At 39.1% G+C, this 26,229-nt stretch overlaps 1 protein-coding gene across 2 annotated transcripts; it reads right to left on the bottom strand.

The window, feature by feature from the left end:
- Positions 1 to 576: 576 nt before the first annotated feature.
- LOC134877855 (MBT domain-containing protein 1-like) lies at positions 577 to 25,957 on the bottom strand. Of its 2 annotated transcripts, XR_010167624.1 has the most exons (19): positions 25,855 to 25,957; positions 23,566 to 23,803; positions 22,768 to 22,901; positions 15,564 to 15,675; positions 14,712 to 14,791; positions 12,573 to 12,690; positions 11,934 to 12,068; positions 11,262 to 11,350; positions 10,255 to 10,353; positions 9,187 to 9,322; positions 8,354 to 8,409; positions 8,112 to 8,216; positions 7,752 to 7,899; positions 7,383 to 7,465; positions 6,567 to 6,804; positions 5,843 to 5,911; positions 5,602 to 5,621; positions 5,303 to 5,485; positions 577 to 4,323 (listed from the first exon to the last, which is right to left on the bottom strand). XR_010167624.1 is itself a non-coding variant. In XM_063903523.1 (18 exons), exons 1-18 carry the CDS (start codon positions 25,873 to 25,875, stop codon positions 4,214 to 4,216), a joined length of 2,154 nt encoding a protein of 717 aa, XP_063759593.1. In that variant the 5' UTR covers positions 25,876 to 25,957; the 3' UTR covers positions 577 to 4,213. The 2 variants fall into 2 exon arrangements, 1 of the variants encoding a protein (XP_063759593.1); XM_063903523.1 differs by lacking the exon at positions 5,602 to 5,621.
- Between the last annotated feature and the right edge of the window lie 272 nt (positions 25,958 to 26,229).

Genomic DNA, 26,229 nt, shown 5'->3' with positions numbered 1-26,229 from the left:
TTATAAATGTTTACTTTACCTACATTAATTATGAATTAATTAGTTTAAAGAAAAAAGTAATTTGCAGTGTTTATTTTGGCACCAGATTTGACTGTCTTTTTGTGATACATCTTACCTTCAAAGCTCACCACAACATTATGTTAACGTTAGCTTTCCCTTTAAACATTATCTTTAGATTTTATTTTAGGCAGTTTTTTTTTTTTACATATCCAGCATAGACTAGAACATTTTAGTTCTACATTTTTGAATGTGGTTAGTTTTTATTTTCAATGTTACTTAAGTTATTTAGATTGTCTAGATTTGTTCATATTCAGATTGTACCCAAAATGTAAACAAATCATTTCTGTCGTCACTGACTAAAATAAAACATTGATTAGATTGCCTTTACACGTAGTTGCTGTCGAATGTAACTGTATTAGGATGTCTGCGTTAAAACCTATCATTGTTCCAAAAAACCAAATAGTAACATACGTTACGTGTCGTAAACTAAGTACTAGTGGTAAGTTAAATATGTTATGACAGTAAAAATACGTCAATGTTGAGTTTTCGTTTCACACAGGACACAAAACATGAAACTTCTTTTCTGAAAACCTTATTTCTAGGAGTCCTGGGTGATCAAATACACACAAACTAGGGAATACATTAGTCACATTCCAAATGATTCATTATTTAAACTCACTGCAATTTTACCAAATCTACAATCGCACTTACATAGACAAGTGTATACAAAACTGACACTTAACAAAGACAAACAAATGTCACAAATATTTTATCCAATAAAGTTTTAAAAGGCATCTTTTGTCTTTATGTTGTCCTTTCACACCAAGGCGTTTTCATCACAACAAACTGAGCATCTCTAAAAAGTATTAATACTTCAATTAAAATATTTTAATGATCTTGTTTAGTGTTAAATTTAACGTATGTATTTATTATTGTTCTTTGTTTACCTGTAGCTTATATTTTAAATACTTATTTTGTATGTTTTTTTAAAATATCAATCTTTAGTAGAATTTATGTTAAATAAAAAATACTCTTCTATGTTTTTGAAATATCCTCTGTATACCATATTATACAATTTTGTTCCAAGATCCAATTAATCCTTACTTCTACATTTTTTGTGAGGTATCAATAGTTAGCTTCAGAAAACATTCACTCCTTTAGATGTCGAACACAGTTGTTATTTATGGAGTCTGACATTTCCTGTTTTCATCAGATTCCTTCACATTCATATGGTTGAAATCAGGTGACCCTGGGATCATCCCAGTGCTACTTTAAGTTGTATTTTTGCTTTTTTAAACAAAACAAGGGAAGAACCAAAGGAAGATTACTAAGCTTACAAGCAGTGTTTCTAACATTCAGTTATTAACATTAGTTATAGTTAATATTCATTTAACTATTGACACATGTATATGATTTTTTAATTTTTACATATAACAGCTTCATTATTTCAGAATTGATTAAATATATATTTTGATTCATTTTGTATGCCTTCATTGAATTAGATAGCTTTTTATAAACTCAAAAAGCTGCCAGAATGCTGATTTATATATCATTTTTTATATAAAACAAGACAAATAATTAGGTCTGAAGTGTAGTACTAAATGCCCGGTCTTGTTATTTTTTTTTCAGTTTGTTGGTTTCTCAGCTTCTTTTGAAACTTCAGATGACAACGTCGATACACAAACTATTTTTCTGGCTTTCCTAAACAGCATACACTCTCAGAGTTCCCTTTTGGTTTACTAATGCTTTAAATAGATAACTCCTTGGATGGACCACATGTGATTTTTTTGGGGATCTGATCAAACAGGATTTTTATTCTGAGATAAAAGACTATGCCTCGGATGCATTTGAAAAGTAATTGAGGACAAATGCCAAGATATCCAATAATAAAGCATTTGTGCTGAAATTAAAACATCGAATTGGCACCAGTATCAAAAACTGCGATACTCAGACGGACATTGATCTGTTATTGCAATCGTTTGGACGTTTAGTTATTGCAGCTTCTGTGGCAGAGCCCTGTGGCTGTGACTGAACTGAAGAATATATTCTTAGAGAAGATTTTTTCATTTAATTGATTCTGAACACACAGAAACAATATACAAATAACTGGAGCTATAGATTATCTGGCCTGCTGAGAATTCTTTTGTTACCCTGCAAACTTTCAGCAGTGTTCAGCAGCAAAACAAATAAAAGGAGTATCTGTTGTTGGCTGGTTTCTTGCTTAATGGCATCCTGACAACTTGTTCCAAACCAAAGCGCACGCACGCACACACACACACACACACACACACACACACACACACACACACACACACACACACACACACACACACACACACACACACACACACACACACACACACACACACACACACACACACACACACACACACACACACACACACACACACACACACACACACACACACACACACACTTTTAAATGACTGCTAATCTCAACATGACATTACACAGCATCCAGTATTATTATTACGTCAAGAGTTTTGACCCTTAAACACACAACAAAAACACCTAACAAATCCTGGTGTTGTAAAAAATCTTCATAAAAAAGTTCTGTTATGTTTTTCCTCCGTTGATATGTTATATTTTCACAGAGGAACCAAAGATGAGTAACACTGTCCTGGATGTAGCTGTGCATCATCATCAGCTTCATTATCTAAACTTGTTTTCTTTCCTCAGTCAGAAAAGTCTTTAAGAGCATGTAGTGAAAGTTCTAACAGCCCCTTTTCCTCACATGGCTAAGAAATCAGCAAATGGTGGCAGGAATTAAGGGCCCGGTCAGACCAGAAATAATGATGCGAAAATTTCAGCTGACAATCTATTTCTTTAAAAACTAGTTATATTAATTTGCTCATTTACAAAACCAAATAAAAACATTATCTCTTTAATATCTTGTAAGCAACCAAGCTAGCTAGCTTTGTAATTGGCTGTTGATATGCTAGCTAGCTGGTGGTCTTTTGTGGATGGTTAGTGCTACTGTAGTTCTAAAAAACGATTAAATAGACTTTAAATAGCGAAATACACAATTAAGTCATTGTGCTGAGATGTAGTTTAACATGAACATTTTGTCCGGCTAGCGGCTGATAGTAAGTTCTTCACTGGCAGTAAGTAAGTAATGTGTTAGCTTGGCATGCTATTTTGGCTGGTTACTATGATTCCAGTAAAAACACTGCAGCTCTTATAATACAGATTTTTGCAAGATAAGAATAATAAAATAGTGTTAATACAACAGTTTGAGACAGTCAAACATTTGGCTGGTATAAAACAGTTAGTTGCGTGCTAGCTTAGTGTGCAATTGTAGCTGGCTAACATGTTTCCTGCAAACATGCTGGAAAAAAAGCCTTCTTCTGACGACAGTGGGTGCACCAATATAGCAGCTTCCTAACTGGCAGTTAGCAACCAGTTAGCTTGCTGAGCTATTTTGTCTGGTCAGCAAAAGTACATTCCAAGCTAGCTAGCATGACAACAATTAGCATACATCCGTAAATAGTAATTTTGCAATTAAAGACCATTTATATTTAGCTGTTATATTAATATTCCCTAATTTAGTATTTATATATTTATTTTTTAATAACCCAAAATGTATTTCTTAATTCCTCGTACTACTCCTCACCTTGTTTGCACATTTGTTTTTTAAAAGTTGTCAGTAGTTTCTATATTTTTATTTACTTACAATTGAATCATTGTAAAATAGGATCCTAGTAATTCAATTGAGGTTTTATGAAAATAATGTATTTTTTGTGTTATTTAAAGTACTCAGTTTGAGATACTGTAAAAAATGTTTAACTGGTTTATTAAATATCCACCAAGTGTACGTTTAAAATGGGAGAATGTAAACTCGCCCTAGAAACTACACCTCACAAGACATTAAGACCTGATTGTCCTAAATGTAGATATCAACCCAACTACCTCACCAAGCTAGCAACCAAGACTTTAAGCCACTTTCTGGTTTGACCGGGCGAAAAGAGAAGGACTTGACATAAAACTGAGAAAAAAAGTGAAGTAACGTTTGTTTAAAATTTTGAAACAAAAGCTTAAAAAAAAAGAGTTTTGGCCGAAGCGAAGTGCATCATGTAGCTTATTTAGCCTGTTCAAAGTGTCCAAAAAATGATCTGATTTAATCACAGTAGATAAGTTTGATGAGTATTGAAACTCAAAAAATCAATGGAGAGATGAAACAGACAGGGATGAGTTACTGCTTCATGTTGGTGAAGAATCCTGCAGAAGATCCATTGGTTTCGGTTTCAGTCCTTTCAGAATAAAACTCACTTCCTTCCAAGTTTTCCACTTTAATCTGTGAACCTGCAAAAACAAAAGCAGAGATAAGAAAATCCCTCAAATCAGTTCAGACATTTTTTTGCTAAGTTATAGAAGTATTATTAATATGTTTGGTGTTGTTTTTAAATGTTATTCTATTGCATTCTTTTATTCATTTCGCTGTTAAAGTCATTGTTTTATAGTTTGATCTTTGATACTATGTGGTTTTTAAATGAATGGAGGAATTACTAAACTGTAATTATTAGCATTGCTTTTTTGTGTTTTTAAGTGTATTCTTCCTACGTTTTCTGTGTTTACATGGAAAAGAAGCATTGCATGTTTTACCAACTTTGAAAATGTTGCACAATAATAATGTAATTATGATTATGTTTTTATGTATTTATTGGCTTATTTTTAACATTTATATTTTTACATTTATTTCTATTTTATTCAAAATATGTTACATGCTTGCTAATATTTGATTTGGCTGTTACCATAGGAATGTAACTTTTGTTTGTTTATTTTAATGATATTAACTGTGTATTAGTAATAATGTTGAGGTAAGAACTAAATCAACATGGGGAAGGTGCCACTTTGGGCTTATTTGTCAATTTAACAATCAGTGGATTACTGGAGAACATATTGAGTAGCTTAATCCAGAATTAATTTAATCATCCATCCGAACAATAACAACATTAACATCCTGCTTTTACATAAATGCACAAGTATTAATAATGTAATTTTATCCTATAGAATAGTTTAAAAGGCACAGCCTGGGACATTTTCATACATTTAATAACTGAACAACCTAGTTATTATTTAGTGAAATATTATTCTTCAGAGATTTATCGCAAAATGGAGGACAAATCTCCATACCATTGTGTTTGTTATTTATTTTCTATTTATATATTAATTATTGGTGCACTGCCGTATAACAGCAGTGAAACACTACTTGTTAAGTACTTTTACTGCAGTATAGTGTCTGAATACTGAATGATACAACAGTATTTATGTATTTGTGTACCTGCCCCCCCATCAGTGTTGGGGCTGCTCTCCAGGTCAACTGAGGCGGGCGGGACTGCAGGAGTGGGGGGTGATAGGTAATTTGGTGGTGTCTCGTTCTCGTCTCCAGATATGCTCCTGGAGAGGCCCGTTACGACAGTGCCAGAGAAGCTGACTGGTCGCTTTGCAATAGGCAACTTCCTTTCTGAGAGGAGGAGAAGGTGAAGTCAGTTAAACTGAAAAAAATAGATGATGCAACCAAAAGTATTAACTAAACACTACAATAAATGTAATTATTAAAACTAAAAATAATATTCGCACCATTTTTTGAAAGGATTCTCCTTGTAATTCACAAAAAATAATAACAGTAGTTATACATACATATATAAATATGCACAGTATTTTCAGGATCAAATTATATGTTTGAATTAAAAACACAGGCACATGCATTTTTTTTAATTATAAGAGAGGAATTTATGATTGTAGATTATAAAGTAATATATATATTATCTAACAATATACATTTTTTTCAGTGAGTGCACCGTGTGTTTGAGAGGCGTACTTTTCTTCTGTCCCTTATACTGCTGAGACTTCTTCCTCTGTTTGGACGCTGACTGTAGTTCTCTGGAGCCTGAAAACATTATTATCTCAATTAGCTCAGAATAATTAGCTCAAATTAGGGCTGTATTAAATAGCTTGAAGCTTAATTCATAAGTTGACATTCAAATGCTAATAGTATAACTGTTATACAATTAGTAGAGCAGGATTTCAGTGATGGCTGCGTAGAATCTTTTCAAACTTGTATGATCCTTTGTTATGTACCAAAACGGACCATTTCTACATAACGATTCTACTTCAAACATATATGTTGATATTTAGCTTTTAAAAACAATATTTGTCATTTTTAATTTAAATTAATATCATCAGATGAAGTTTTTAGATATTAATGGCAGATCCAGGAGAAGTTATGGTGGTGTTCACAGGAATCAGTCTTAGGACCACTAGTACCAATCTAATACATGTAAATATATTATTACATCTGCAGTTGATTAAGGTTTATATTTGGTTGTATTAATAAAACAATTATAGATTTAATAAATTCATGTTTTCTTTAACCAAGCATAGTGCTGCAAGACATATTTGTTGATGTTTTTTCTCAACAACACATTTTTGGACTTGGGAAGCGCAAACCTGAGGTGCCTAAATGCTAACTCATCTCTAGGTTTTAGGAATCTTTCCTGCAACATTTTATTAAATCACAGTTTATATGACAGTATGTGTGTTACCCGCATTGACAGCAGGCGGCTGCAGCTGATATCCGGTCAGCTGACACCACCCCACCGGGTAGAGGTCAGGTGACTCGCAGTCCACCCACTGATCATACTCGTCCTCCCAACCATCAAAGTGTATCCGCAGCAACCGGTGGACAATGCGGGTCACCGTGGCTACGCAGACAAGCCGTGGCTCCATGAGGTCCACAGCCTCCAGCTTCATGCCGGGACAGAAACCGTGGTTAGGGACTTCCTGTGAGGGCGGGGCGGAGGACACACCAGGAGTTATAACTACATCAAATGAAATATGATTAATACTGTTATTATTCATTTTCATTTGGCATTACTTTTTATTCACATGGTTTTTATTATTTGAACTTTTCATCACATCATAATTGTAATAACTTTTTACCAATCATAATACCATACTGTATCATCAATATTTTAAACTCAAAACTTTAGTGTGAAATAAAATGATCTAATGCCCCCACCCTTTTATAAAATATTTAACCGTTTGGTTTAATGAATAAATGACAATAGAAAATAACAATATTTTCATACTTTTGAATAATAACTATAAAACGCTTCAAACAACAAAACAACAAACAAACAAAAAAACAAAACAAGATAAAAACAAAAATAATTAAATTAGGAAATAAAGAGACAGAAAACCTCAATAATTAGAAAATAAAAATAAAATACAAATAATCTTAAAAATAAAAAAGGGTATTGTTGGATATTTATTTTCATTTTTTCCCCCACATGCCCACAAAAAGTTAAATAAAACTGCAGGCTGAAGAATGATTTCAAAACCGCAGAGAGTGGGCTCACCTTGTTGAAGAGGTTGACCGGAGCCGCCAAAGACTTGCTCTCCTTCAGATACTCAAACCATCTGAAGGGAAGATTGCTGTAACCTTCAGACACAAAAACAACATTCATCCACCGCTGTGATTCTAACAAACGTTAGCCTCTGCATCTGATTCTTCTCTTTTAACTTTGGATCTTTAATGTCTCAGGATGCTGTTTGTCGAATAAATTAAAGTAATATTGAGGAAGAAAACAGACTGTGAAAGTTAGTCCCATTTATTTTGGTAAATAATGATAATTTAAGATAATACATTTTCCATTAAATTACTAGAAAATATTGTATATATTGTATGAATTTAGATTCAGAAACATGACACCATAATGAATAAATACCTCTGGGGGGCGTCAGCTCGATGTTGTTGATCTCACAGAACCCAGCGGGGAAGATGGAGGGAGACATGGAGTGATAACAAAACCAGTCCGACCCGTCAGCCGCCTCCGAGCCGTCGATACCGATCATCAGATACCCATCTGCCAGCACCTGAGGAGGAGGGGATACATCTAGTGGATTAATATCAGGGGATTAGTCAGGGGTTTTATTTATCATTTTAATAATTTAGGTGACTAAACAGGTAGTTTAATATCTGGTGATTTCATTTTATCTGTTAATCAAGTGGATTAAAATCAGATGATTCAATACCAGGTGATTAGTCAGGTGATTTTTCAGAACCATTAACATTATTTTCAACCCACCTTCCTCACTGTGGCCACGCAGATGGCGGACAGGTTCAGAGGGTCGATGGCTTCTAGTTTCATCCCGTCTTCAAACCAGGAGCCGCTCTGATCCACCTCCTTCACCTGCACAGATACATTGCTCAAAGTCATTTATTTTTCCGAGCATTTTGTCTGTTGGTATACTTGGAAGAATGTCAGAACAAACACCAACTGCACTCAGACAGTAAAATATATCCTAAATCATGGATAAATAACGTTACCTTAGCAAAGAGCCGTCCAGGAGCGTCCAACTGAGCACTCAGCTTCTTCGACACATCTGGAAGAATATAGTTTCATCTTCAGTCTGCTGGCTTAAATTAAACATTTTCTAAATTCAGTCTGGTGTCATCTGCACACATCAGTGAATCTGATCTTTGAGATTTTCATCACACATTTTTTATTTCCTATTTTCTTTCAGTCAGACAACTCAGGTGTTTCATTAATACGTTTATTAGAAACAGTATATAGTTTGAGTTTGGCGTCTAGGATCGGGCCTCATCACTCCACATATTAACATAAAACATTGAGTGATGATTAGATAACTATCCCCGAGCCTACAGGTGGAAGCTGGGGAGGAAGCTGGGGTGGTGGTGGGGCAGGCGAGCATCGCCAACGTGAACGCAGCAGCAGCAGCAGTGAGGTGAGGTGAATGCAGCAGCAGCAGTGAGGTGAGGTGAATGCAGCAGCAGCAGCAGCAGCAGTGAGGTGAGGTGAATGCAGCAGCGAGGTGAACGCAGCAGCAGCAAGGTGAACGCATTAGCAGCGTGGAAACAGCAGTAGCAGCAGCTGCATTAGCAAGGCAGAGGCAGGCGGATCCAACATCTTAAATAGAGCGCCAGATTAGGAGACTATGTTTGGTTGGTTGCAAGTGTGACGAGGGGCGTTATGTGCGAATGTATCATTGGTGCTCGAGTGGACTGCCTGAACTAGCTCGCAGGCTTCGCCCCATTTATTGTATTATGGAATTGTGATGCAGTTCTGGTACAAAACAAACTTTGCAAGTTATTAATATAATTAAATAAGATAAATAATTTGAGGTTCAGCTGGAACCCACCGGATCGTTTGAATCTGTGTCCGATGGAGCGCGACCAGCCGATGCTGTGGATCAGAGGACTGTACATGTGACACCAGAAGTCATCGGAACCGTCGTCACACTCCTCGTACACGAGGCGGAGGCGACCCCCGATCACCTGTAACAGCAGACATAATCATCATCAATCATACTATACCATTACAGACGTCTCCATGTATGTGACTGCATTTCCATTATCTTGCTAACCCACAGACCTAAATGTTATTTAAGTTTAAGTAAGAAAGCATAATCAGCGACATGTAGTTAAAGTATCAAAAGTACCCAATGCAAAACAAAACGAAAATACATTTTCAATAAACTCAAAAAGCTCAAAATCAGTAGAGAAATTACTTAAAAGTTATAAAGTATGAACTCTTCAACGACTAAGCCATTCCATGGCTAGATTTACTTTAGAACAAATATCATCTTTCATTAAATCTAAGTAGTAAGTAGTTAAATATATTTCCAAAAGTTATTAAAAATGAAAAAAACAAATCCTGCACCACGTGATACACTTTTACTGTGATGCATTTTATTTTGGGAAAACCCAGAAAAAAAAGACAAAAAAATCGTATTAACAAATATACTTCAAAAAAATCGTATAAACAGTACCAAAATAATTAAACAGACAGACTAAAATAATAAAGACGACTTAACACAATCTTTAAATCTTTTAAGGCAATAAATATGTAGAAAATATGACCAGGACGGGATGTAGACGGCTTAAAAGATGATCACATTTTGAAAACCTCCAAACTTATTCTGCAAAAGTATAACAAGCTTTATCAGTCTTTTATTTTGAAAAACAAAACAGAACAAAACAACAAAATAGAGGGGAAATTTGGGACAATAAAACCAGGCTTGATCCATAGAGCTTATACCTTTAAAGTAATATTAAATGCCATAAAGTTTTAAAGAGAGCTTTTGCACTAAAGATGTGCAGACTGTAGCGTTCTTACAGTAAACAGGCACGCACTATTAAACGGAGAAATGCATTTAAAAAGAAAATGTGTTCATTTATTTCATGTGTGAATATTGTGCGAGTCCCACCTGTTCAACCAGAGCCACACGAGTCCGACACAGGTGAGTTTTATCCACCACCTCTACCCTCATCTGCTTCTTAAAGGGAACCCGCAGACTGTCCTGCACCTGAGGAAGGTTACAAAGTGAAGACATTTAGAAAAGGGCTCCACAAATATGGGCTTCTCCATGGTCACTATGTTCATTAACTGTTTATTTTATCTTTAGGCCAGTTGAGCCCCTGCTGCTGTATGAAAAAAGAATCCCAATTTGGGACGAATAAAATACACATAGTGTTATTTAACGTTTTATGTTTTTTTGCATCTGATAGCAACAAGCTGACACCAAACTATTTAAATTATAATGGTTAGCATTGTCGCTGCCTGCAGTGCACTTTTTATAAATAAAAACACTTTATTTTACACAAAAACCCTAAACTTTGAAGAAAACACAGTATAGTGACAAAGAAACTGAGCTTAGAGCATTTAACATTTAGCATTTGCACTATTATGCTTATTGAGCATGTTATGTGCACTATTTATCTTGTAATAGCTCATATATCCTCATTTACTTATTCACAAGTTTAAAAAATACAAGAACAATCATACGACATAATGGACACGGAGCTATAGGAAGCTTGAGTCCATTAAATATTATTAAATCATCTAGTAGTGGAGGGTTCAAAACCATAGGTAAAACTAACCATCTATAAACTTAACCAATCCAACCCTAACTTAATAGCCAAACCACAATAGTTATTACATCAGTAAACATTAATTTGAAATAGGTAATATATATAAACACAGACATATTACAAGAGAACATATGAACATATGAATATATATGAGATACAGTCAACTTGTGTACTGTACATACACTTGTGACTGATGTGTGTGTGTGGTGTGTGTGTGTGTGTGTGTGTGTGTGTGTGTGTGTGTGTGTGTGTGTGTGTGTGTGTGTGTGTGTGTGTGTGTGTGTGTGTGTGTGTGTGTGTATGTGTGTGTGTGCGTGTGAGAGTGTGCGTGTGAGAGTGTGACCTTGGAAGGAAAGTCCTGGGGCAGCGTTTTGGACCCCGTCAGTCTTTTGATGAGGAAGGTCTTCCAGTTTGTGATCCTGTGCAGGATAGCTACATACACACATCATCAATACATAGTAAAATCATCTTTAGATGGATTTATGTTACTAGTATTTATACAGCACATTAAGATATCTGAGGATGCTAGCTAACTGAGGATATTTACTCATATAAGCATAACATTTCATAACTTGATAACTCAAATTACAGACTTTCTTTCTGGAAGCTTTTTTAAGTCTCAGATTTCACAGAGTTGCTGCTTGTCAAAACTTTTTCAAACATGCATTTAAGTATTTGTAATTCATTGAAACAATATCTGTATAAAAAAAGTCATGTTACCAACCAAGATGTGATGTTTTAAAACCAATAAACTTTGACATTTTTATTTTATGTTTAGGAACTAACAACCATGTCTCTATTTAAATGGGAGTGTTTTTAAAACCTATTTCAAATGTTTGCATTAACATTTCTATAAATAACCAGAACTTTGTTGACCTGTTCTGATTTAGCTCCTGAACTACAGTAAAATACATTGTCCCTAAAGCATGTGTAACTTTGTGCTCTTTCTCTGGAGAAATCACTCTCAGGAGTTACAGTATATCCACTCCATCAGACAGGAAGTTCAAAGTCTTACTCTGAGGGGGGACCAGGGGTTTCCCTCCAGCAGCACACCAGCCCACCGGGTGGATGTCCGGCACACACAGGTTCAGCCAGAAGTCTCGGGTGGAGTCGCCGTCGAAGCCCTCGTAGCGCATCAATGCTTTAAAACCTGCACACAGACGACGGGTCAAGAGGAATTAAAAAGGGGAAGAACTGCACCACTATAATAAACGGTGTAGGTGCTTAACATTATTTTGGATAAGCATACAACAAAACAAGTCAAAAATAAAATAACATGAATAATAGTGATTTGAAACAAGATTTAAAATGTATCTGGGTCATTATATCACCCAGGTAAATTTACACTGACAGAACAAGTAAGTGATATGAACGACTAAATACAGAAATACAGACAGTGAGAAACAACAATTAAATTCAGAAATGCAAGATGTAAAGAACGACAGATGACTTAATGAAGTGTATGTTTAGAAAAAAATGTAACCAGGCTTGAAGGCTGATTCAAAGTGAGTGAACATACAAAATATATTCCGCACCACTATATTAAAACTCAATCTGTGATGACTTTGGTTTCTGAAATCTTCTGGTTCGACAACTTATGGTTAGATATTTGAAAATAGATTACATTTTCAATATAATATTTAAAACATTTTACCAGCTAGTTTGATGATGCCAGCGATCCAGTAGACCTTCATGGGCAGACCGCTGTCTGTGTTTGTGACCTCGACCCGGACGCCTTCACTGATGTCGCCCCATGACTTCCCCATAGGGACCTAAACACAAAAAACTGATTAAATTAACAACAAATAAACCACGGGCATAAACATTGCATCTTAGCTGAAACGCAAACAGAAATGCTTCATGTTGCTGTACCATTTCTGGGTTTTTAGGAGTCATACAACTGACTCGTTTTAAGGTTTTAGGACTCATTATGCTGACTAATTTCAGGGTTTGAGGACTCATGGTGCTGACTAATTTCAGGGTTTGAGGACTCATGGTGCTTAGTAATTTCAGGGTTTGAGGACTCATGGTGCTGACTAATTTCAGGGTTTGAGGACTCATGGTGCTAACTAATTTCAGGGTTTGAAGACTCATGGTGCTGACTAATTTCAGGGTTTGAGGACTCATGGTGCTGACTAATTTCAGGGTTTGAGGACTCAAGGTGCTGACTAATTTCAGGGTTTGAGGACTCATGGTGCTAACTAATTTCAGGGTTTGAAGACTCATGGTGCTGACTAATTTCAGGGTTTGAGGACTCATGGTGCTGACTAATTTCAGGGTTTGAAGACTCATGGTGCTAACTAATTTCAGGGTTTGAGGACTCATGGTGCTGACTAATTTCAGGGTTTGAGGACTCATGGTGCTGACTAATTTCAGGGTTTGAGGACTCATGGTGCTGACTAATTTCAGGGTTTGAGGACTCATGGTGCTAACTAATTTCAGGGTTTGAAGACTCATGGTGCTGACTAATTTCAGGGTTTGAGGACTCATGGTGCTGACTAATTTCAGGGTTTGAGGACTCATGGTGCTAACTAATTTCAGGGTTTGAAGACTCATGGTGCTGACTAATTTCAGGGTTTGAGGACTCATGGTGCTGACTAATTTCAGGGTTTGAAGACTCATGGTGCTAACTCATTTCAGGGTTTGAGGACTCATGGTGCTGACTAATTTCAGGGTTTGAGGACTCATGGTGCTTAGTAATTTCAGGGTTTGAGGACTCATGGTGCTTAGTAATTTCAGGGTTTGAGGACTCATGGTGCTGACTAATTTCAGGGTTTGAAGACTCATGGTGCTAACTAATTTCAGGGTTTGAGGACTCATGGTGCTAACTAATTTCAGGGTTTGAAGACTCATGGTGCTGACTAATTTCAGGGTTTGAGGACTCATGGTGCTGACTAATTTCAGGGTTTGAGGACTCATGGTGCTAACTAATTTCAGGGTTTGAAGACTCATGGTGCTGACTAATTTCAGGGTTTGAGGACTCATGGTGCTGACTAATTTCAGGGTTTGAAGACTCATGGTGCTAACTCATTTCAGGGTTTGAGGACTCATGGTGCTGACTAATTTCAGGGTTTGAGGACTCATGGTGCTTAGTAATTTCAGGGTTTGAGGACTCATGGTGCTTAGTAATTTCAGGGTTTGAGGACTCATGGTGCTGACTAATTTCAGGGTTTGAAGACTCATGGTGCTAACTAATTTCAGGGTTTGAGGACTCATGGTGCTGACTAATTTCAGGGTTTGAGGACTCATGGTGCTTAGTAATTTCAGGGTTTGAGGACTCAATGTGCTGACTAATTTCAGGGTTTGAGGACTCATGGTGCTGACTAATTTCAGGGTTTGAGGACTCATGGTGCTTAGTAATTTCAGGGTTTGAGGACTCAATGTGCTAACTAATTTCAGGGTTTGAGGACTCATGGTGCTGACTAATTTCAGGGTTTGAGGACTCATGGTGCTTAGTAATTTCAGGGTTTGAGGACTCATGGTGCTGACTAATTTCAGGGTTTGAGGACTCATGGTGCTGACTAATTTCAGGGTTTGAGGACTCATTATGCTGACTAATTTCAGGGTTTGAGGACTCAAGGTGCTGACTAATTTCAGGGTTTGAGGACTCATGGTGCTGACTAATTCCAAAGTTTTAGGGGGCATGATGCTGATCATCATTTTAGGGTTTTAGGACCCATAATGCTGAATCCTTTTAAGGTTTTAGGACGCATAATGCCCACTCATTTTAGGGTTTAAGGACACATTTCTGCAGGAAAGGTGTGTGTACATGTGTTGTGTGTGGTGGACCCACGTGTTTAAAGCAGTCGACAGGCGCTCCCGTGGCAACAGCGTCTTCTAAGTAACGACCCCAGTCGAACATCTCCACAGTTACTGCAGCAAACACACAAAGAACAGATGGTTTAAATACTGTATACCAGAAGAAGAATAAATACTTTTGAAAGACCAGTTTGCCAACTTCTAACATCCGACGACAATGTGTCAGAATGAGGTGTTCTATATACACTGCCCGGCCAAAAAAAAGGTCACACACTCTAATATTCGTTGGACCGCCTTTAGCTTTGATTACGGCACGCATTCGCTGTGGCATCGTTTCCACAAGCTTCTGCAATGTCACAACATTTATTTCTGTCTTGCATTAATTTTTCGCCAAGATCATGTATTGATTACGGAAGATTCGGACCACTGTGCAAAGTCTTCTCCAGCACATCCCAAAGATTCTCAATCGGGTTCAGGTCTGGACTCTGTGGGGGCCAATCCATGTGTGAAATGATGTCTCATGCTCCCTGAACCACTCTTTCACAGTTTGAGCCCGATGGATCCTGGCTTGTCATCTTGGAACATGCCCGTGCCATCAGGGTAGAAAAAATCCATTGATGGAATAACCTGGTCCTTCAGTATATTCAGGTAGTCAGCTGACCTCATTCTTTGGGCACATTGCTGAACCTAGACCAGACCAACTGCAGCAACCCCAGATCATAGCACTGCCCCCACAGGCTTGTGACCTTTTTTTTGGCCGGGCAGTGTATATATCTGGGCCATTTATAGTACTTCTCCCAAATCTAGTCAGTCTTTATGGAGTGTACTAGCAGGATTTGAAGCCATTCATAGGTTAGTTAGTGAGTTAGTCAGTGTGAGGACTCACCGCTCTTCTTGAAGCCACCCTGCTGGTTGGCCTGATGCTGAGCGTACGCAGCTAGTTTTGTCATTAGAGGCTGTTTCTGCAGAACTTTGGCCTTCTTAGTGGGCGGCTTCCCCTTTAAGACAACGAGACACAGAGACAGGTTATGCTAGGTGTTCTGCAATATGTACAGTGCCTTGCAAAAGTATTAACCCCCCTTGGTTTTTTATCTATTTTGTTACATTCCTACCTGTAATTTAAATGTTTTTTAATCTGAAATGAACTGCCTGTGCAGCGCGGTATTTCGGCTGTTTGGCTCATGAATCGGTTCATGTATATGAGCAGTCTTTCTCGCTTCTGCAGAAAATTAATGAAGGACAATAAATGACGGTCATTTCCCAAAAGGCCTGAGTTTGTGTACGTAAAAACATAGCCTGCATTAGGAATAAATGTGTGCCAAAGCGCAGACTCAAGCGGAGTTGATCAAGGTATAGCCAAAACTGGTTTATTGTAACATCAGCAATAGAGGAACGCAGCAGAACATCAAACAGACATATAACATATCAATACTTACATAATAATCTTGAAATAGTTAACAGCATGGATAACAGCATGGGTTGGCACAGTAGCCATGCACGCACATTAACAGCGCGCAGCTGACTAACGCAGCAGAACATCAAACAGACGTATCAATTATCAATACTTACATAATAATAACAACAATAACAACAATAATAATAATAACAACAATAATGTTAATAATAATAATAATATAATATAATAATAATCTTGAAATAGTTATTTAGAGGAAATGTTTTTTTGGGATGCATGAACTGCCCCACTTGCATGGAAGGCCCCAGCTGCTCAGTGAGATGGCTGCAACTGCTTCTCTTTCACTAGGCCTCTGATGTCGGATGGCGATGATGATGAAGCAGTTGATTTTCCAGGTTTTGGTCTGTTAATCTGGAGCGGAACCGAGATTTTGCAAGAGTCAATTTTGAGAAGAATTGCTCACAGCAGTAGGTTGTGCCAAATACAGATGCAAATCTCAGTGCATGTCAGGAACATCTTCAGTAGGCACATACAGTTTATAAAGCTCAAGCAGAGGGAGGTTGTTGTACTTTGCTTTGAGCTTGTCATTGCTTTGCAGCTCAAGGATTTTGAGTTGCAGTTTGTCAGGCACGTCAGCTGGTGCCACATTAAATGGAGTTGCAAAAATGTTGAGTTTGTTCATCTTACTTTTAATGTCCTGAAACCTCTCACCAAACTCTCCACACTCTGCTGCATACTCAGATGTCATAGCAGGCTTCTGATCTTGCAAAGTAGGAAAGTGCACGCTGTTGCCCTTTACCAGTTGCATTTGCCACAGCTTTAATTTCGCTTCAAATAACTTAACATGGTAGACCAGAGCACTGAGAAGCTGGTTGGTTTCAAGGTTTCCAGGTTTTATTGGTCATATGCACAGCAGATACAACGTACAGTGGGGCAAAAAAGTATTTAGTCAGCCACCAATTGTGCAAGTTCTCCCATTTAAAAAGATGAGAGGCCTGTAATTTTTATCATAGGTACACTTCAACTACGAGAGACAAAATGAGAAAAAAAAATCCAGGAAATCACATTGTCTGATTTTGAATGAATGAATTGGTAAATTCCTCGGTAAAATAAGTATTTGGTCACCTACAAACAAGCAAGATTTCTGGCTCTCACAGACCTGTAACTTCTTCTTTAAGAGGCTCTTCTGTCCTCCACTCGTTACCTGTATTAAATGGCACCTTTTTGAACTCGTTATCAGTATAAAAGACACCTGTCCACAACCTCAAACAGTCATACTCCAAACTCCACTATGGCCAAGACCAAAGAGCTGTCAAAGGAGACCAGAGACAAAATTGTAGACCTGCACCAGGCTGGGAAAACTGAATCTGCAATAGGTAAGCAGCTTGGTGTGAAGAAATCAACTGTGGGAGAAAATGGAAGACATACAAGACCACTGCTAATCTCCCTCGATCTGGGGCTCCACGCAAGATCTCACCCTGTGGGGTCAAAAATGATCACAAGAACGGTGAGCAAAAATCCCAGAACCACACGGGGGGACCTAGTGAATGACCTGCAGAGAGCTGGGACCAAAGTAACAGAGGCTACCATCAGTAACACACTACGCCGCCAGGGACTTAAATCCTGCAGTTCCAGACGTGTCCCCCTGCTTAAGCCAGTACATGTCCAGGCCCGTCTGAAGTTTGCTAGAGGGCATTTGGAGGATCCAGAAGAGGATTGGGAGAATGTCATATGGTCAGATGAAACCAAAATAGAACTTTTTGGTAAAAACTCAACTCGTCGTGTTTGGAGGAGAAAGAATGCAGAGTTGCATCCAAAGAACACCATACCTACTGTGAAGCATGGGGGTGGAAACATCATGCTTTGGGGCTGTTTTTCTGCAAAGGGACCAGGACGACTGATCCGTGTAAAGGAAAGAATGAATGGGGCCATGTATCGTGAGATTTTGAGTGAAAACCTCCTTCCATCAGCAAGGGCACTGAAGATGAAGCGTGGCTGGGTCTTTCAGCATGACAATGATCCCAAACACACCGCCAGGGCAACGAAGGAGTGGCTTAGTAAGAAGCATTTCAAGGTCCTGGAGTGGCCTAGCCAGTCTCCAGATCTCAACCCCATTGAAAATCTTTGGAGGGAGTTGAAAGTCCGTGTTGCCCAGCGACAGCCCCAAAACATCACTGCTTTAGAGGAGATCTGCATGGAGGAATGGGCCAAAATACCAGCAACAGTGTGAAAACCTTGTGAAGACTTACAGAAAACGTTTGACCTCTGTCATTGCCAACAAAGGGTATATAACAAAGTATTGAGATGAACTTTTGTTATTGACCAAATACTTATTTTCCACAATCATTTGAAAAAAAAATCTTTAAAAATCAGACAATGTGATTTTCTGGATTTAGGCTTCTCCCATCTTTTCAAATGGGAGAACTTGCACAATTGGTGGCTGACTAAATACTTTTTTGCCCCACTGTATATGTTGGCAATGAAAATCTTATGTCCCATGCTCCTCCAACAACTCAACATACATGGTGCAAATAAGATAAATAAAACAGTGCAAAAACAGAGAAGAATATTTACAATAACAACAATAAAGATTTGAGGATGTGAAATATATACATATGTGGAATACATTGAGAGTATTTAAATACTTTACTCTGTTGAATGAGGAGGTATGGGCAGATGCATATATTACGTATAACAGATGTATATGGCAGATATGTATAATATATAGATATGTGTACTATAAACAGATATGTATGGCAGATGTGTATAATATATATATATATATATATATGTGTGTGTGTACTATAAACAGATGTGAGTAGACATTCACAGAGGTCAGGAGTTCAGCAGTCTTATAGCCTGTGGTATAAAACTGTCTCTGAGTCTGGTGGTCTTGGTCCGGATGCTGCGGTACCGTCTGCCAGACGGCAGCAGACAGAACAGATTGTTGCTGGGGTGATGGGGGTCCTTTAATATCCTACCGGCCTTCTTCCTACACCGCTGGGTGTAGAGGTCCTCCATGGATGGCAGCTCCGTCCTGGTGATGTGCTGAGCAGTTTTCACCACCCTCTGTAGAGTCTTACGGTTGAGGGCGGTGCAACTGCCATACCAGGCGGTGATGCAGCCAGTCAGGGTACTCTCGATGGTGCACCTGTAGAAGTTGCAGAGTATCCTGGAGTCCATGTTGAACTTCCGCAGCCTGCGGAGGAAGAAGAGCCGCTGTCGAGCCGTCTTGGATATGACCCTGGTGTGATGTGTCCATGTCAGGTCCTCACTGATGTTTACCCCGAGGAACCTGAAGCTGCTGACTCTCTCCACAGGAGTCCCGTCGATGGTGATGGGTGTGTGTGCCTCTCTCTGCCTCTTCCTGTAGTCCACAATCAGCTCCTTTGTTTTGCTGACGTTGAGATGGAGGTTGTTGTCCTGGCACCAAGATGTCAGGGCTCTGACCTCCTCTCTGTACGCCGTCTCGTCGCCGTCTGTGATCAGGCCGATGACGGTCGTGTCGTCAGCAAACTTGATGATGGTATTGGAGCTGTGTGTGGCCACGCAGTCGTGCGTGAACAGGGAGTAGAGGAGAGGGCTGAGCACACAACCCTGAGGGGCTCCGGTGTTGAGGGTCAAGGTGGAGGATGTGATGTTCCCCATCCGCACTGCCTGGGATCTGCCCGTCAGGAAGCTCATGATCCAGTCACAGAGGGGGCTGTTGAGCCCGAGGTCCCTGAGCTTAATGATGCGCTTGGAGGGCACAATGGTGTTGAATGCTGAACTGTAGTCAATGAAGAGCATTCTCACATAAGTGTTCCTCTGGTCCAGGTGGGAGAGGGCAGTGGTGAGGGAGATGGCATCATCCGTGGAGCTGTTTGCTCTGTAGGCAAACTGCAGGGGGTCCAGTGAGTCAGGGAGGGAGGAGGTGATAAAAGTTTTGACTAACCGCTCAAAGCACTTCATGATGAAGGAGGTGAGTGCAACTGGGCGGTAGTCATTGAGGCAGATGGGTTTTGTCTTTTTGGGGACAGGGACAATGATGGACTCTTTAAAACATGTGGGGACTACAGACTGGAGCAGTGACCTATTGAAAATGTCTGTGAATCTGCCAGCTGAACTGCACAGGTTTAGGCTGGGAGAACAGTCCGAAGAAATGATCTCCACATCTGAGCACCACTTGTTGTTAATCATGAAGCAGACACCTCCTCCCCTGCTCTTCCCTGAGTTTATTGTCCGGTCCTGGCGATGAATGGAGAATCCGTGTGGAGCAATGGCGGCGTCCGGTATCGTGGGGTCGAGCCAAGTCTCCGTGAAAACCAAAACATTACAGGTCTTAATGTCCCGTTGAAATGCCACCCTGCTACGGAGTTTGTCCAGCTTATTATCCAGGGATTGGACATTTGCCAGAAGTAAACTCGGTAGAGGAGGCCTGTTTTCACGTTTCCTCAGCGTGACCAGGACCCCGGCCCGGGAACCTCGTGGTCTCTTCCTCCTGCGCTCCACAGGTAGAGCTCCAGCAAGTAAACACAGAGACTCTCCATTGTTTGCAGGTCGTCGTGGATTATTGCTGTCCACCAGCGACCTGATGTGTAAAAGTTGTTCTCTATCATATTGGATGATAGGGCTCGCTTGGGCGGTTTGCATGTTGCAAAAAAAGTTAAAAACAACCAACAAAGTAAAACAATAAAAACACTAAGATGTGGAGTTGTTGAGGAGCTCGAGACACGGCAGCCATCCTCGGTGCCATCTGGAGCTTTGTACCTTGGAGCTTGACCTTCAGCTCAGAAAGGTGTTTGGTGATGTCCACCATGAATGCTAAATCACACAGCAACTTCATCTGCTATCACTGAGTTCATCGACAGGCTTGCCCTTCATTTCCATGAATTGTTTTACTTCTTCCCTCTTTTCTTTTCTGATCAATGCGGTTAATCCCTTTTGCCCGCCGACCATGGCTGGGGCCCCGTCTGTCGCTAGGCCACTTAACTTTTTGAAATGAAGTTGAAACTCCTTCATAGCTGACATAACTTGCCCAAATAAATCTGCACCTTTGGTCGTGCCATGCATGACTTGCAGTGAAAGCAATTCCTTCGTTACATCGAACTCTGCAGTAATCCCACGCACAAAAATGGCTAATTGGGCCGTATTCATGGTGTCTGTTGTCTCATCACAGGCTAGTGAAAACAACTCGAAATTTTGTGTTGTGTCCTTCAATGATTGTCCAATATTCACTGCCATATCCGTAATCCGATCGGCGACAGTTCTTCGCGATAAACTTACGCTTTGGAACAATTTGACTTTGTCAGGTGCAAGCAGTTCTGCTGTAGCGACAAGACACTCCTTCACAAATTCCCCATCTGAATGAGGTTTCAACTTCTTGGCGATTAACTCACTCACCACAACGTTTTCTCTCTCCAAATTTGGCCTGGTGAAAGCCGCTTGTTGGGCACCCAAACTTCGTTTAAGTGCGTCTATTTTGTCCTTGCGTGACTGGCCATGCAATTCACTTAGCCTAGCATGTTTCGTACTGCAATGACGTTCCAGGCTGGTCTTTTTCATTATAGTGAGCGATTCTCCACACACAAGGCAAACTGGCCTGCCTCTTACTTCAACAAAAAAGTAATCCTCAGTTCATTTTTCTTGGAAAACACGACATTCATTGTCAACCTTTCATTTCTTGGTGGAAGCCATGTTAGCTGTCAACGGTTAGATTTAGAAATGACACTGTGACTTGTTTAGGCTGCCTCAGCGTGACCCTCAACAATCAAAAGTAAACAAAAAGAAAATTTAACTTTTTCTCCTTCCATCCTGCTTCTCCTTCAACTTCTTCCTCCACTTATGCTTGTAATTTATTAACATTTAATTTGATATTATTAAAAATAATAATAAATATATATATATATATATATTTATTTTTGGCCAGATTAAATGCTTTGGCGGGCCATACGTCCCCCCCCCCTGTTCTAGAGCAAAACCTGTTTCAGTCTGCCTGTGACTTGAGACTGGGACAGAGGTTCACTTACCAGCAGGACAATGACCCGAAGCGTACTGCTAAAGCAACACTCTTATGGTTTAACCAGAAGAATTTAAATGTGTTGGAATGGCCTAGTCAAAGCCGAGACCTCAATCCAATTGAGAATCTCTGGTTGGACTTGAAGACTGCTGTTTACCAGCGGAAACCACCCAACATCAAGGAGCTGGATAAGTTTTGCCATGAGGAATGGGCAAAAATCCCAGTGGCAAGATGTGGCAAGCTCATAGAGACTTATCAAAAGCGACTTGCTGCTGTAATTGCCGCAAAAGGTGGCTCTACAAAGTTCAGACATTAGGGGGGTGAATAGTTATGCACGCTGAAGTTTTCTGTTATTTTGTCCTTGTTGTTGTTGTTTGCTTCACAATAAATAAATAAAAACACATCTTCAAAGTTGTAGGCATGTTCTGTAAATGCAATGATGCAAACCCTCAAGCAATCCATTTCACTTCCAGGTTGTGAGGCAACAAAACGTGAAAAATGCCAAGGGGGGTGAATACTTTTGCAAGCAACTGTATCTTTATGCAGATGACTCCATTTCTTACTTCACTGCCATATCTCTCTATGCGCAGATGGCAGTAGTTAGAAAAGCTGGAAACTTAATTAAAAAAATATTTTCAGTAATAGCAATAAGAACTCCTGAAACAGCACCAGGTCTACCTGCAGTCTTGCGAGGATGCTGGCCTTCTTGGAGTTGGACGAGTAACTCCTGGAGCAGGAGACGCTGCAGAAACGTTTGGTTTTACTGTAGAAAGCATCTCTGACGCCCACCATGCCACACATCTCACAGGTCGCTGAGAATCAGACATACAAATAAAACATGAGTCACTTTGTTATGAAAGTAAACATTAAACTAATAATATAAGATTATTCTGGGATAACGATTAATCAGATTAAGAATGAAAACCCACTTATTATTAGCAGATTAGAAGACAGTGCTATCGAGTGATTGAACAAAACCCTGCGAAAGTCTACCAACTCAATGCAAAGAAGTGAGAAGAAAACACAAAATGTACATTCCAGAGAATGATTCGAGGAAATACAGTTAAGTCTCTCTCATATCATTAACATTTTTACCAATCAACATCATCCTGGATTTATTTCTGCATCATTTTGATACGTTTATTGAAATTGAATCACAGAAATATTTTTATTTTGGGTTCTTTCGTAAACCAGATTAATTAAGCCGAGTGAAATGATACCCAGTCAAACTCATGCCATTCCGAAAATACTGTTTGGTGTGTCTATATAAATCATCTAAATGCTATAGAAATAGATTCTTGCTGTGTTTGGCACAGTGTAGATGCTAAACTGCCTTTAAATAACAACTCACACAGAACTAAATAGTCTATTAGTAGAGAATCAACAATGTGTTAGTCCATCTCCAACTCTTTGACTTCCCGTCTGTTTTTAACAGTTTAAGGACAACAATGGAGGGAAGGGATGTATCAGACTGACCCATGCCGGCCTTTCCGTCGGGGTATGTGTACACCTGCCCGTTGGTCTTGATGAGAGTCAGGGAGGAGGAGGGGTTGTAGTGAGGCCCCCCTCCTCCCCCCAGCTCCTCCTCGTCACTGTCTTCCGGGCTGGAGGCGCCACTCCCCCCGCTGGACTCGGTGCTGCAGCTGCTCCGGTCCTCCTCGAAACCGTCCAGCATCCCGAATGAGTCGCGCCGTTTCCTGCAGGGACGCTCCGCCTGAGGAGGAAGCAGCTGCAGTTAAACACAAATAGTTTTGGAGGCATGTGCTGCTCACTTGGATACTAAAGGGACTTCCCACTCCCACTCTGCCTGAAGCGATTCTATCGGAACTAGGTCGAAGGTTAAACACCTAAGCAAAATATTCCCTAACACTCTTATGTTCAATTCATTACCATAGTGCCATCACTATGGAACACAAGCTCTTCTATTGGCTAGCGCTCAAACTCATTGTTCCTGATAGGCTAAGGAAATCTCCAAGCGCTGAACCAATCACAACATAGCCGGCCAGCTAACCAATCAGAGCAGACTGGGCTCTGGTTTCAGACAGAGGGTGAAAAGAGGTGCTGCAGCACAGACAGTATGAGAAAAATAAAGAGACATGTCACAGTAGAGACAAAAAATACAAATATGAATCCTATAATAAGCATAATAAATAAATGTTATTAAATTTACGTCATATTGAAATGTTATGGTTAATTAGTGGGCAGAGCACAGCAATTTCCCTCGGGATAAATAAAGCTTCTTGAATCTTGAATCTTGAATGTAGGTTTAAAACATCAAAATGTGGTTGGTCTTAAAAACAGTCGATGAGTAACTGAGAAAAAAACAAATACAAAACAAAAATACTAATATAAAGATCCACAACCAATAAAAAAATCACTGACAAATGTGAATTTAAATAATAAAACAAAAAATAAAATTCAAACAATTATTGAGATAAACAGTGTATACAAAATATTTAGACATGGATTTATTGGTAACACAAAAAACAATTAATAAATGATATAATGTAATATACAACACTCACAGATTGAATTGTTGCATTATTCATATTTTTATGTTCGATTCTTTGAGTTTTGCTATGACTGCTGAAAGGTAAGGTACTGAAGTAACATTTTCATTGCTTTTAGTTAATAACTTTTTATAGTGTGGTATTACATATACAGCAATCTGAAGAATTAGTTAATGTGTAGGAAATATTAAAGAAACAATGGGATCAGTGGAATAAATTCTTGCCACTGTTGATTATCGATAATATATTGAGTTCCAATATATTGTCCAGGGTAATCATGCCATGATATTTTCATATTGTCCCAAGCTTAGCTGCAGCCAATAATTATTTCCATTATTGAATAATCTGCAGATTTATGTCAACTAATCATTGCAGCTCTATTGTTAATAATCTAATTTAGGCTCAATTAATCATCTGATTTCACCACACACATATAGTCCTGCTGCCAGCACCACTGCAGTGCGGTGCACAGAGAGCAGAACAGGAAACTTGAGTATATGAGACAAGAAATGACCTCCAAAATCTAGACGATTTTAAATTCATTTGATTCCAGACAAAAGAGTCTATATGTTATATTCAGAACCCAGATTGTGCATGATTCGGTTAAAGCCCATCTTTTATTCGGCGTACATAAAATATACCTAGCACAACAGTATGTTATGGAAATTGCATCCAATTCTCAATGAATTCACCTTGCCTATCGCCGCTCTTCACTGTGCAAAGTGTTGAGCGTTGTGAGACTGTAATGTAAAAACAGCTATGCGATAATAAAAAGGGACATTTCCTGACTTACAAACTGCTTCGTAAAATAAATGCTTGCATTATTAAACTGTGTCTTGTCCTTTTTAGTGAGCAATGTAAAGTTCTGGTCAGTGAAATGTGTGCCTTCTGTCAACAAGAAAGGAGTCCTGATTTAGCTTGATTTTGCAGTGGAGTTCAGTGGATAGAGGTGTTGAGAACAGGCGAAGCAATTACAAAAAGGCTATGTTTATGACCGAAATAAATAATACCTGGACGGTATCTGTTTGCCGAATGATTTTTAATATTGAGCTACTAAATCTACATGAGAATATTATGTTAATGAAGGATATTTTATTGTCGGATAGAACTAGAACTTAAAAGTAGAGGATTTCTCAAAGGAGTTTGGCCTTGACTCTGAGCGGTCCCTCTGAAGCAGCCTTCAACACCGCTGATACAGCCACAACAAAGGACTTGAATGCGGGTTCCCGCCGGACAGACAAGCCGGAGAACTCACCAGATCTCTGGGGTTTTCCATCAGGCCGGGCCGCGGGGGGACTGTCTCACTGAAACCCTAAAACCCAGCAGCAGACATAACAACAAAATGATCATACCTGTAGTGCGCAGGCGCATGGACCGCTGCTGCTCATCTCTTATTGGCTGATGCCTCTGCTCGTGTGTAGAGTTCAGATGAGGTGATGTGCCCGCCAGCGACCCCTGCTGGACAGGAACAGAAGTGTAATACCCAATAATAAAAAGGATGAATAAAAAAGTTTAACTTATTTGAAATATTAAAAGTAAAGTATCACGTAGAATGGACGATTTTGACCTTCTTGTTTATTATTATTATTATTATGATTATTATTATAACAATAGTAATAATATATATTTT

Source organism: Eleginops maclovinus, chromosome 16 (assembly GCF_036324505.1).
Source record: "Eleginops maclovinus isolate JMC-PN-2008 ecotype Puerto Natales chromosome 16, JC_Emac_rtc_rv5, whole genome shotgun sequence".
Lineage (NCBI taxonomy): Eukaryota > Metazoa > Chordata > Actinopteri > Perciformes > Eleginopidae > Eleginops > Eleginops maclovinus.
This window is presented reverse-complemented; position numbering and strand designations above follow the sequence as displayed.